Source organism: Camelina sativa, chromosome 20 (genome assembly GCF_000633955.1).
Source record: "Camelina sativa cultivar DH55 chromosome 20, Cs, whole genome shotgun sequence".
Taxonomy (NCBI): Eukaryota; Viridiplantae; Streptophyta; class Magnoliopsida; order Brassicales; family Brassicaceae; genus Camelina; species Camelina sativa.
In genome coordinates, this window is record NC_025704.1 from 24,126,702 (window position 1) to 24,140,890 (window position 14,189).

General features: G+C 36.2%; 2 protein-coding genes across 2 annotated transcripts; both read left to right on the plus strand.

Annotated features, from left to right (window-relative positions):
• Window positions 970–1,866, plus strand: LOC104771574 (protein N-lysine methyltransferase METTL21A-like). The gene has a single exon (XM_010496118.2). It carries the CDS (start codon window positions 1,053–1,055, stop codon window positions 1,764–1,766), a length of 714 nt encoding a protein of 237 aa, XP_010494420.1. The 5' UTR covers window positions 970–1,052; the 3' UTR covers window positions 1,767–1,866.
• LOC104771575 (homeobox-DDT domain protein RLT2-like) lies at window positions 2,507–9,933 on the plus strand. Its single transcript, XM_010496119.2, has 18 exons — window positions 2,507–3,102; window positions 3,208–3,340; window positions 3,434–3,871; window positions 3,983–4,062; window positions 4,153–4,551; window positions 4,637–4,726; window positions 4,810–4,974; window positions 5,062–5,284; window positions 5,396–5,496; window positions 5,613–5,699; window positions 5,786–5,938; window positions 6,035–6,190; window positions 6,267–6,476; window positions 6,565–7,194; window positions 7,281–8,375; window positions 8,496–8,600; window positions 8,682–8,933; window positions 9,001–9,933. Exons 2-18 carry the CDS (start codon window positions 3,211–3,213, stop codon window positions 9,793–9,795), a joined length of 5,109 nt encoding a protein of 1,702 aa, XP_010494421.1. The 5' UTR covers window positions 2,507–3,102; window positions 3,208–3,210; the 3' UTR covers window positions 9,796–9,933.

The following is a 14,189-nucleotide window of genomic DNA, read 5'->3' on the forward strand; positions in this document are numbered from 1 at the left end:
TTATTGGCGCTTTCCATTTCAATAGTATTTTTATGAGATATGCTATTAATTGATACCCGCGAAACCCAAAAAATTTCAGCGTCAAAATTTTTAAGTTTGACCAATGCATTTATAGCGTCTACTTATAAATAAACGCTATCTATAATTTCACGTTTATTTAACATAGCATAAAGCGTTAAAACGCTATCTTCTTATGCTATAAATACACGATTTTCTTGTAGTGTTAGTTATGGAAATGAGATAATTTTTCAGATTAATATATTTAAATAGGAAAAAAATGAAGTTAGGTTGATATAATAGTTTACACTCATTTTTTCTTAATACCCAGATAATTTGAGTAACCAGAGACTTGTGCTTTAAAATTATATTTAAGAGAAAAGAACATTTCTGATTGTTGAAGAAAACAAACACATATACTGTATCCCTCCCTTGACCCAATAAAAGAAACATGTAGGGCAACTAAATTTACTGTCCATTTAGGACAAAATATTAGACCAACTACCAAACTTTAGCTTTTGCCTATGACATCGTTTGTATAACCTACTAATAATGTTTGCACGAACTCTGTAATGGTTATGTGTCTATAAACACATTTAACTACAATGATCTCTATACAATTATTTTATGTGCTGTGTGCATTATGTTTACGACCGAAAATATATGTATGATAAGTTTACAACATGTGAAACTTGCGTAGAAATGTATAATTTTGAATTTGTATATGATGGCGTAGTGGATCTCACATGTTCGATGTGTATTTCCCATTGCGAACAAATTCACTACTTGTGTTTGGCCACTTGGACGACCACATTCTAATCAGTCATCATCATCAAAAACCCTAGTTAAAAATCCTAACAAAACAAAAAGAAAAAACCACTCAAATTCTTTTTATCTCAATGCTCAAAACTGTGGGTTACATAGCAAATTCAAGCCCATAAAAATAAGCCCATTAGTAAATAAAACGAAAGCCCTAATTTCCAATACACCACAAAGTGAGAGTATAAGAGAGAGAAAGAAAAAAAAAAAAAAGAAAAAAAAATCGAAGAAGAGAAATGAAATTTACAGATTCTCCGGTGATCGATCTGACGGTGAACGGAACAAAACTCTCAATCCAACAAGACAATGGCTCGATGCACGTCGGTACATCCGTATGGCCATGCTCACTAATCCTCTCCAAATTCGCCGAGCGATGGTCCACACTAGACTCATCATCATCAACATCTCCAAATCCATACGCTGAACTCTTCGATTTCCGCCGCCGTCGCGGTGTCGAGCTAGGAACCGGATGCGGAGTCGCCGGTATGGCTTTTCACCTACTAGGTCTAACGGAGATCGTGCTAACAGACATCGCACCAGTCATGCCGGCGCTAAAACACAATCTGAAACGGAACAAAGCGGCGCTAGGTAAATCTCTGAAAACCTCGGTTGTTTACTGGAACAATAGAGACCAGATCTCGGCGTTGAATCCGCCGTTCGATCTCGTGATCGCGGCGGATGTTGTGTATATCGAGGAATCTGTAGGGCAGTTAGTGACGGCGATGGAGTCGCTGTTGGCGGATGATGGTGCGGTGTTGTTAGGGTACCAGATTAGGTCTCCTGAAGCTGATAAGCTGTTTTGGGAGATGTGCGACGTCGTTTTCAGGATTGAGAAGGTTCCTCATGAGCATCTTCATCATGAGTATGCTTATGAGGAAACTGATGTTTACATCTTTAGGAAGAAGGCTAAGAAAGTGACTGAAGAAGCTGAATCAGAATCAGAATCATGAAGCTAGTTTTAGAGTTTCTATGTAATGTTGTGTTGTTGTTGTTACAATGAAATGTAATTTGTTTCTTTGCTATAGAAAGAAAGATTTTTGAATTATCTCTTATTGTCAATGTCACAACCAAGCACCAATGTTGTTGTTATATGAGCGTTCCGGTATTCGAATTGGTTCAAGTTCATGGATCCTATGTTAAACTCTCAATGAGGGGGAGTGTGTTCATGAGTGTGGCTTATTCGACATCACTGCGGAGCGGTTGCGGTAAAAACACAAAGTTCACGTTACAACATCAGTACCAAACATGTAATTTTAAGTTCACACTTGCCAGTGTCTTTGACCTAAAGCATAATGAATGTCATTGACCTAAAGCATAATGAAAAGTTTTAAAAGTAAACGAGATTGTTAATGGGCTTTTTAAAGAACCGAACCAATGGAACAACAAAAACATATGCGGTCGGTTTTATTACCCAAATGGCAACGTCAGGTCCAAATCCAAACAGAAGCGACAAAACACAAGTCCGAAGAAAGAAAAGAAAAAATATTTAAAAACCAAAATTTAATTTCAAGAGAGAGAGAGAGAAACAAAGAGAGAGAAATGCGAGCCCTGAATCAAACCCCCTCGATTTTCCCAAAAACCCNAAAAAAAAAAAAAAAAAAAAAAAAAAAAAAAAAAGAAAAGAGCATATCTGACAATTCACCAAACAACTCTCTCAAAGTCTTAAAAATTAAATTTTTACAAAAACCTTTTTTCTCATTTCTTTTTTCCTCCTCCTCTCTCAATCAATTCACAATTCAATATCGATTTCTTTCTTTTTAATATTTTCAATTAAAAAATTTCCAAGGGAGAAGGAAAATATTATGATTATGATAGAAATGAATAGTCAGAAAAGAAGCACTACTGTTGTTGTTGGTGTTGTTCGTTCGTTTGTAGCTGTTCTTCTTCGTGGTTTCTTATTACTATTATTTCTTTTAATATTAAAAGTGTTCTCTTCGTTGTTTTTATTAATGATCTTGTCGATATTGCTAATGTTTAATGTTTTTGATTTTATTTGTGTGAAAATTCCCAATCACATTCGCATTAGAGAGAGAGAGAAAGTTTTTTTTTTTTTTTTCTTCTCTTTTCTTTTTTGGTGGACAGATTTTTATTCTTCTTTACTTCTTCTCCTCTTTTTCGTCAAACCAAAATAATCAAATCCTTCCCCCAACCCAACCCAACCCTTTGTGGTTCTTCTTCTTCAGATATGTTCTTCTCTGAGCAAAACCCACAAATCTTTCTTTAGTTATCTCCTCAAAGTCTCAACCTTTTTTTGATCTGTGTCTCTGTTTCTCACCACCATATTAAGTAAGTCTTGTTTTTTTTTATAGTCAATTTCATGTTTTTTTTAGAGTGGTTGTTGATTCTAGGGTTTCTAATTTTGGGATTTGGGGATTTGTTTGTTTTTTGCAGGAAATGGAAGGTGGGTCTGATGAAGCAACTGAGAAGAATACTAAAACACCACCTGAAGAAGGTGGTGAGAGTAAGTCTAAACGGAAAATGAAAACTGCTGCTCAGCTTGAAGTTCTTGAAACCACTTATGCAGGTTGCTTCTTGTTTCTCATTCTTCTTTAAAAGTTTCTTTATTTTTTATTTTTATTTATTTTTTAAAGTGAGTGTTTAATTTTGTGTTGGTCAGCTGAGCCTTATCCTTCGGAAGCTATAAGAGCGGATCTTTCAGTGAAACTGAATCTTTCAGACAGGCAGTTACAGATGTGGTTTTGTCACCGCCGGCTTAAAGACCGGAAATCTACTACTACTACGCCTAGCAGCAAACGTCAGCGTAAGGAGTTGATTACTACACCAATGGCTGTTGAATCCCCTAAACCAGCCGTCAATGCCGCTGATTTGGTGGCGGGAAATGAGTTTGATTCTAGGAGAGCTGCTCGAGTTAGTGGTAGTGGTAGTGGCAGTGGTGGTGTGACTGTTGTTAGGCGGTTTAATGAACCCTCTTCTGCTGAGGTTAGAGCTGTTGGCTATATGGAGGCTCAACTTGGAGAGCGTTTGAGAGATAACGGACCCATTCTTGGAATGGAGTTTGATCCTTTGCCTCCTGGTGCATTTGGCATGCCTATTGGTATATACACTACATTCTGCTTCTTAGAATTGATTCAAATGTTGTTCAGCTAGCTATTCACGCACTTACTAACCGAAATGAAAATGTGTATTTGTTTTTGGTGTGTTACAGAGATGCCAAGCCATCGTAAGGCTACTAGACAACCTTTTGAGACCAGCTTATATGTTCGATCCGATGTCAAACCCAGTAAAGTTAGTTTTGTTTCATGTTTTGTTGTTACTAGTTACTACTCAAGTCTTTTTCTCCTTTGTTCTCAGTAATTTGTCATCTTCTCTTTATAGGATGTGAGGCCTATTCGTGAATATCAGTTCCTTCCTGACCTGCCATCTTCAAGGACTGACCATTCCGAAAGAGTTTCACCGTCACATCATTATGGAGTTCCACTTGATGCTTCGGTTATGAGGGCTACAACGGTGTCTGCTGGACATCGGGATGGCTATAAAGTTTCACCTCAGATACCAAATTTGAATCTTGCAACTCATCAAGGGAAGCCAGGGCATGTCTATTCGCCTAACTTGCCTGAATATGACTCACCGTATCAGAAAAGCTACATGGATACTCCTGCACAAAGAAACTTAAATGATCACCCGATTCATGAGGATCCTTTTTTGAAATCAGAGAGAGAAGTTGGTAATGAGGATGAAGATGATGACGCCCTGCAATTAGAGAGAAAACGCAAGGTTTGTAAAAAGGCTTTCTCTGTGACTTTTTTGCTCTGTCTCTAATTGTCCTCATCATTTTTTCTCCCTTATATACTCACTGTAGAATGAAGAAGCAAGAATATCTCGGGAACTTGAGGCGCATGAGAAGAGAATCCGAAGAGAACTAGAGAAACAAGATATGCTGAGGCGAAAGGTCTTTGTTTTGATCTAAGCTAAGCACATACTCTAGTAACTGCATTTTGTTGTTTGTTTTCATTGTGTCAATTGATTATGCAGAGAGAAGAGCAGTTAAAGAAAGAAATGGAGAGGCAATATCGTGAAAGACGGAAAGAGGAAGAACGTCTTTTACGTGAAAGGCAGAGAGAGGAAGAGAGGTTTATGAAAGAGCAGATGAGAGAGTTGCAGCGAAGAGAGAAGTTCCTGAAGAAAGAAACAATGAGGGTAATGTGAAATATGCGCTGCCTCTAAGTTTCTTGAGTACTCGGGTGAAATGTTGTTTCCTCATTTGCACCTCTTATTATGAATTAGGCTGAGAAAATGCGACAAAAAGAAGAGATGCGTAGAGAAAAAGAGGTTGCAAGGCTTAAAGCTGCTAACGAGAGGGCCATTGCTCGTAAGATTGCAAAGGAATCTATGGAACTTATTGAAGATGAACGCTTAGAACTCATGGAGGTTGCTGCGTTAACCAAAGGATTGCCTTCAATGCTCGCTCTTGACTTTGAAACTCTACAGAATCTTGATGAATATAGAGGTGAATCATTAACTCATTCTATCTTAACTGTCATTTATATTTTTTTAATTCTTTGCAACTAGCTTTTGAGAATTCTAGCTTACATTCATCTCATGGATTATATTCTTTCAGACAAGCAGGCGCTGTTTCCCCCAACATCTGTAAAATTGAAAAAGCCCTTCACAGTCAAGCCATGGAATGGTTCTGATGAGAATGTTGCGAATCTTCTAATGGTGACTTTTCCCATCTAACTTATCGTTAACAAACTTGACTATATACATAGAGACGATTCTTACTTTAGTTTAGTCACTCTCTTAACTTGTTTTTAAATTTGGTTGAAATCGTTTAGGTGTGGAGATTCTTAATCACTTTCGCGGATGTTTTTGGTCTTTGGCCATTTACCCTAGACGAGTTTGCACAGGCATTCCATGACTATGTAAGTGTTTCTCTATCTCTCTTAAGTTCATACGTTTAGATCTAAATAGGATTGCTTATCTAAACTGTTCCTTGTTGGTCGTGTAGGATCCACGGCTAATGGGAGAGATACACATTGTTCTCTTGAAGACTATTATCAAAGATATCGAGGGTGTTACAAGAACGCTTTTAACTGGTGTTGGAGCAAACCAGAATGCTGCTTCTAATCCCGGAGGGGGTCATCCTCATGTTGTGGAGGGTGTAAGTTTACGTCATTTTTAGTATTTCTTTCAATTATAATGTAAATATTTCTTCTATTCTACCTAATGTAAAGTATGATGATTTTTTGGTGATTAGGCATATGCGTGGGGTTTTGATATACGCAGCTGGAGACGAAACTTGAATGTTTTTACATGGCCTGAAATCTTGAGGCAACTCGCTCTCTCTGCCGGGTTGGGGCCACAACTGAAGAAAAGGAACATTAAGACTGTATCTGTTCATGATGAAAATGAGGTGGGTAATCTTTACAGTATCCCATTAAGTTTGGGTTTTCAACTATATTGTGACTCCTGTTTCTCTTCAAGTGCAGGCCAACAACTCTGAGAATGTGATTTTCAACCTAAGGAAAGGAGTAGCAGCTGAGAATGCTTTTGCTAAGATGCAAGAAAGAGGACTTTCTAATCCGAAACGTTCACGGCATCGTTTGACTCCAGGCACTGTTAAATTTGCTGCATTTCATGTTCTATCTCTTGAAGGTGAAAAAGGTTTGACCATTCTTGATGTTGCAGAGAAGATTCAGGTAAAGATGGCCTAAATATTGTTTCTCTTGAACTTATTATTTAACTACCGTGTTGTTTCATTCTCGTTTGCTTTCTTAATGATCACAGAAATCAGGATTGAGGGATCTAACTACGAGTAGAACACCTGAAGCCTCGGTTGCTGCTGCATTGTCACGGGATACAAAACTCTTTGAGAGGGTAGCTCCTTCTACGTACTGTGTTCGTGCTTCCTATAGAAAGGAAGCAGGTGGTGCTGAGACTATACTTGCTGAAGCGAGAGAGAGAATACGTGCATTCAAGAGCGGCATTACTGATGTAGAAGATGTTGATGACGCTGAGAGAGAAGAAGACTCTGAAAGCGATGTCGGAGATGATCCAGAGATAGATTTGAACCCTAAAAAGGAAGATCCTGATGCTCTGGATATAGAAAACTCAGTCAAAGTTGAACCAGTGTTGGAAAATGGGAAGACCAAAGCAGGACTGCCTCTTACTCCCTCTCTCCCTGAGGATATTAAAGATGAGAAAAGAGATGACATTTTAGTTGATCAATCTCTAGAGGATGCGGTAGCAAACGATGCAGACAGTGCTTGTTTTGACGAGAGCAAACTTGGGGAACAGTGGGTTCAAGGACTCGTAGAAGGAGATTACTCGAATCTCAGCAGCGAGGAACGTTTAAATGCACTTGTTGCTCTGATTGGTATTGCCATCGAAGGAAACACAATCCGAGTCGCCCTCGAGGTATTTATTTTCTTATCTTGAACTTGCATAACATCTGCATTCTCTCTAGTCTTTTACCATAATCAGATTCTGTGTGTTGCGTGAAGGAACGGTTGGAAGTTGCGAGTTCGTTAAAGAAACAGATGTGGAGTGAAGTGCAACTCGACAAACGCTGGAAAGAAGAGTCTTTGCTTCGAGCGAATTACCTTTCATACCCAACAGCAAAGCCGGGGCTTAATATCGCAACCCCTGCTTCTGGAAATCAAGAAATTTCATCAGCAGATGTGACTCCAATCTCTTCACAGGACCCGTTGAGTCGTCCACAGATGGATGTGAATAACGTGATTGCAGGACCAAGCTTGCAGTTGCAAGAAAATGTATCTGGAATGGAGAATTTGCAGTATCAGCAGCAAGGGGGCTACACAGCGGACCGTGAAAGGCTGCGTGCACAGTTAAAAGCGTATGTTGGTTATAAAGCCGAAGAGCTATATGTATATAGGTCGCTTCCGTTAGGTCAAGATCGAAGACGTAATCGCTATTGGCGGTTTTCAGCTTCTGCCTCTCGAAATGATCCTGGTTGTGGTAGAATATTTGTGGAACTTCAGGATGGCCGATGGAGGCTCATTGATTCCGAAGAGGGCTTTGATTACTTGGTAAAGTCACTAGACGTTCGCGGTGTTAGAGAATCACATTTACACTTTATGTTGCTGAAGATCGAAGCATCTTTCAAGGAATCAGTGAGGAAGAATTTGGAAGCAACTCCCGGGGGGTTGTGTTCCATATCTTCTAGCTTGGATTCTGATACTGCAGAGATCTCCACGACGTTTAAGATCGAGCTAGGGGATAGTAATGCCATTGAGAGAGACAGTGTATTGCAACGGTTCCAGAGTTTTGAAAAGTGGATGTGGGATAATATGCTGCATCCAGGTGCGTTATCTGCATTAAAGTACGGTGCCAAGCAAAGCAGTCCGCTTTTTCGCATATGCAGAACCTGTGCGGGACTACACTTTGTTGAGGATATTTGCTGTCCTAGTTGCGGACAGATGCATGCTAGTCCGGATGTTGGTGAGTTGTGTTTTGCTGAGCAAGTGGCTCAACTTGGTGATAATTCGAGAGGTGGAGATACTGGCTTTATCTTGCGTAGCTCAATCTCGTCTCCTCTTAGAATAAGACTACTCAAGATTCAGTTAGCACTTGTCGAAGTGAGTTTTCCTTACTTCATTACATAAGTTACTAACTTATCCAGGCCAAACCATTTTTTGGTTCTGTTTGATACGGTTTTAGGACTAATGGGTATTGCAATTCTTCTTGGCCATGGACAGGCTTCTCTTCCACCCGAAGGACTTGAAGCGTTTTGGACAGAGAAACTTAGGAAATCTTGGGGTCTAAAGCTGTTGTCATCAAGTTCCCCGGAAGAACTTAATCAGGTTCGTATCTCCAAATTGTTGCAACGATTTCATAGTTTATCATGTGGACAGTTCTGATTCTGTGAAAACTGCTTCTTTCAGGTTCTCACAACGTTAGAGGTTGCACTAAAGAGAGATTTCCTGTCTTCAAACTTTGAAACAACTTCTGAACTCTTGGGTTTACCTGAAGAAGCTCTCCCCAGCGATTTAACTTGCATGGTTAATGTACTACCGTGGATACCGAAGACAACGGGAGGTGTAGCTTTGAGACTCTTTGAATTTGACAGCTCGATTGTTTACACTCCTGATCAAAACAACGATCCCCTAAAAGACAAAGAATCCGAAGATCTCATGGTAAGTATATAACAACCAATGCTGATATTTTCTTTATTCACACACTGAAAGTTTTCTTGTTTACAAGGGTTTGGAGACAAATCTTCTGAGAAACGTTCCAGAAAAGGATGTAATGGAGACTCCGGTGCAAGGTGGTTACATGCAAGAAGAGAACTGGACAGATCCTGGTTTAGGTGGTGTGTCGAGCTCTGGGAGAGGAGGTCGACCACCACGAGGACGTGGCCGGCCTCGTTCCCGCGGCAGTGGTGGAAATGGCAAGAAACCGGCAGTTTCTTCTAGTAGACCGCCACGAGGTGCAGCAAACACAAATGGCGAAACAATGTTGAGACCGAGAGCTCAACCACGGGGTAAAAAGAATGGACGGCGTAGCAGCACCAAAGGCCGGAAGAGACCGACGAAAGGAACGCTAGGTATATCTAATGAAGTAGTAGGAGGACGTCTGTCTAAGGAAGTTGCTGTAACCGCCAAAACCACTCTTCCTGATAACGAAGACGATTGGATCGAAACGCCTGAACTGCAGGACGATGACGGGGAAGCTAGCAGCTCAGGGAGATCGTTTCAGTATAAAGACTATGATGATGATGAGGTCATGGCTCCAATGGATGATTTTGATGACGTCGGTGAATCAAGTAAATTAGTAGGTAGGGGTGAGTTTAGCTTACATAGTGATGATGAATACGAAGAAGAAGACGAAGAGGAAGAGGAGGAAGAAGACATGAACACGAAAATGGATGTAGATTACATAAACGATGATTCATTTGGTAGAAGAGAGCAGCCGGAGATTAGCAACGATACAGCTCGGAAAAGGTTTATGTTCGATGATCCCGACCTAACATCTTCTTCCTCTTCTGATTATCGTTAACTGATTATTAGACAGAAACTACGAAGCTTTCTTTTTCTCTTTGTATTCTTCTTTTAGTTTAACAGTTTCACTAACCCTTTTCGTAAGGTAACGTCAATGTGACCATTTTGTCTCATTTGCATTACAAGTTTATAACTAGGTTCTGGTCCGGTTTAGCTCTGGTTAATCTAATTCTATTCGATTCAGTACCAAAATGAACTTTAAACCTTATCTCATGCAACACATGTTTCTAGAACTTGGTGTGTATTACAGTAGTAGTACTACCAAAACAGAAACCGTGAAATCTAGCTATTATTGTTGTGATTGTAAACTTGTGACGTTGTAACATTATTGTTGGTGTTGTACATGTTGTGTTGTAAAGTAGAGGAAAGAATAAAAGAATCAAAGAGTTTGGGATCTGTAAAGAGTGACATAGAGTGGGACTGAGAACGACGTCGTGCATATGTCTCTCTACGAGCTTACAGACAAAGAACTGCTCGCCTCTCATGGCACATATGAAAGACAAAACTATCTTCTCCACATATCACACCATCTCCTGATTTTTTTTATATTAGGAAAATATCATCTCAATCATGTAATGGAAAACTAGTATTTTAATCATTACATTTTCAAAAAAATATTTCATACCTTTTCAAGAAATTTCGAATATATCACTTCTTTTATTTTTGAATTTTTGTTTTACAAGTTTAAGATGGTGTCTTATATGTAAATTTACGACTTCTTTTGTAATCACTGAAAGACAAATTTCAAAAACTTTCCTTTTGTTTTAAACGGTAGCTTTTTTTTTTTTTCAGTTTAAACGGTAGCTTATGAGTACACTTGTTTGCCAAAGAAATTTATGTGTTCAATGCGCTTAGTTTCTTTATTTTATTTTATTTTATTTGTTGAGCTGAAATGAATTAAGTATTTTTCTTATATGATCGGAAATTTTTTTTTTTTTTTTTTAAATGAAAGTAAATGTTAAGTAGTTGACATTTTAGTAAATTATTTATCAGGAATTAGAAATATAAATAAAAATTTAAATATAATGATTGTCAAAACTCAAAACTAAAAAAAACGATCATAACGATATCGTGGAAATGCTGCACGGACTGTCTAAGGTGAGATTCCTTTTCTGGTTATTATCAGAATATGAATTTAAGAACTAGCTTTACTAAAATATAAATAAAAACTAAAAACTCAGAAGTAGCTTTAAATTTAAGTTATCCAATTTTTTTTTTGATACTCTGGAAAGTAACTATTATTGATATCAAATTATTCTTTAACAAAAAACAAAAATCATCTAAAATATACTGACATAGTAAATCAGTATTTCAAACTATATAGATTCATAAATATTAGTAATATATATTAGTACTACACATATTCACTGATAGTTCAAGTGGGGAATTTGCCTGGTAGGCTGGTACAATGGATTTGGAATGGTTATAAAATCGAGACTGATGGTCTAGTAAAAGAAACTATGATCGGAAATGGACAATATATATCAGAGTGATTTTACCTGACATGTTTCACTACGTATTTGGTATTCATATGTCCTAATTTGTTGAACAAATCCACCATACTACAGAAAGGTTCTCTGCGAAATAAACACCATATTGTGCATGTCCTAATGCCTTTTAAAATGTCCGACCACTATCTCTAGTAGTACATCTAAGAAAAGACCTTTTTCCACAGTATCAATTCTTTTTGAATTTAGATAGATTTTAGATATTGAAGGATGAACATAACAAAGTTTATGTAGTTAAGATTTAATCGGAAGCTGTTAGGAATTATGGATTCTCATTTCATCTTCAAGAACATGGATTAAATCAAGAAATGAAAAAAAAAAATATGTAAAATTTATAGCAGTTAACTATCAATTTGAGAGATACGCCTACTTTTTGTCGTTGTAGATTTAACTAAGATCAAAATTCGAGAGTTATAAGTTCTCTTTATCGTCATACTGTTCTCCTTCTTTGTGATAATGATAAGAGATAAGTATGAAAATATATATGTCTAATGAAAAACTCTATGGTAAACAAACATAAGTCTATGATATTCTTCATATTTTATGTGTTTTTGACCTAGTGACCATTTTGTTTACACACAAAATAAATCTTTAATTTTCTTACTTCAAAGCTAATGACCATTCAAAATGCTCTGATAAAAACTCGACACTGAAATTTGTCTCTACAACTAACAAAACAACATAATACTCCTTCTGTTTATTTTTTACTTGTCATTTCTAGAGTTAATTTTTTTGTTTCATATTACTTCTCTTTTTATATTTTACAATGCAACTATATAAATCAAATTATCAGTTTTACCGAATGAAATAGTGTATTAATGAGAAGTAAAACAAAAAAAAATTCATAATGTGTAAAATTGTCTAATATAAAACAGAGAAAGTGCTATATAAAAGATGTCACTCAGTTAGTATTTTATATAGGAGACACTAAAATTAATATTTTACAAACCATTGTAAAAAACTTTAAGAAAATAGAGGGTAGAAAAATGTTGGAAAATGGTGAAAAACAAATTAGTGAAAAAATCTGTTAGGTTCAGAGTTATCTTTCCAATTTCGAATAACACAAGTACGACGATTTATACATTTATGTCGAATGTCATTTAATTAAGAAAATGATATTCAAACTTTATTGATAGAAGTAGGACCTAAATGCCAAAAATGATAGAAGTAGGAGTACAATTCATGTCCCTCACAATTATGCGTCAGCTTAATTTGGTTTGATGGGCAATTAAAACGCATTGAATTATTTGTACTTCATAATTCTCATCATTATGACATAAATGTGTCGTAAGAATAATACCATTACTAGTTTATTGGTTTTCTATAATTTTTATTATGTTTGCGGGTCAAAAAAAAATTTTCTTACTTCAAAAAGCATATATACCTGATTAGAGACCTGTTTTAATTAGATAAAACACTATCCAAATTGATTAAACGTTTGAAGAATGTTACGTGCAGAACAATTTTGATGGCACATGTTTTTTTTTTGGGAAAGGTTTATATTATAGTATAAACCTTTTTGAAAAACATTTGATGCTACATGTTTTGAACTAAAGTATTCCAAATTGGTGGATTATCTCTTGTTAATCTATAGTGGTTTAGACACTTTTTTTTTTGTAAATATTGGTAAAGACTTCAATTATTACAACGCTCCACATGTGATTTGTATTTTTCTTTCCTTTTGTGAACCATTTTCTTTTTATTATTTGTCATATTTTTAAGCTTTGTTCTCCTCTCTCTTTCTCTTTGTTTGACTGTCTTCCTTTTATGAATAACCAATTTGATTAGTACGAGCAGCTTATTAGTTGAAATGTTTTAACATGTACGTTACCTACATGTATGTTACTTGCTTATATGACATATAATTGTAATCTTATGATTCAAAGTCAATTTCTTTGACATAATTCAATTCATATCCCAATAGTAATTAATCAAAACATGTAGATTGAATGAGATGGGAGGAGAAAGAGATTAAAAGGAAGCATTATCCAAATGTGGCTCACGAGAAGGTCAATTTCGACGCCCCCACTTGTCTCGACGTCTCGTCTCCATCATATTTTGTCTTTTTGTTTTGTATAAATCTGTGCATATCATTTCATTTCTTTTTTTTTACATATATTTCAATTTTTTTTTCTTTTCAATAATAGACCTCTCTTTGTGGAAGACTTTCTTTTTCATTTTGCTGATTTTTTTTGTATAAATAAAACAATATGTATATTAACATTTCACATATGAAAACGAAAAAGATGTAAAAACCTCCAACAAAATAAACGAAAATGATGTCGTTTGGTGAAGAGTAAGCATGATACGACATTTTCACATATTATTAGAACTCTCAAAATAATTGGAGTCCACATAGCAATAAAATAATAATGTAATATAAGAAAAATAACAAAATGTAGCCAGCCCCGTTGCACTGTTAATCATTTCAAAATAATATAATATACATATATGTATATATATATATATATATATATATATATGAAATTAGTTAATAAAAAATAAAGAAAATAAAGATGTGGTTGAGATCTCACCACAAATATAATATACAATATGCACTCTAATATTTTTTTCAAATAGAAGCGTAATTCATATACAGCAAAACTATATGATACCAAAGAAAATTAAAATGTTAACTATACTATAAGCACAAAATTCTCAGTATGCGTATAAGTGACTAGCGAGTTTCTTCTGTAATATTTATAACCATTTATTTAGTTTAACTATTTTTTAATGAATCAAATGTGAAATTACATAGACATACATACCACTGTCCTCTTAATGTAATCCTATTAAACGTTACTTAAAAAGACGTTACGTCGTGAGTCGTAACGTACCCTTGTGATTAATTACTTAATGATAAATGGCACATTTACTGTCCTCT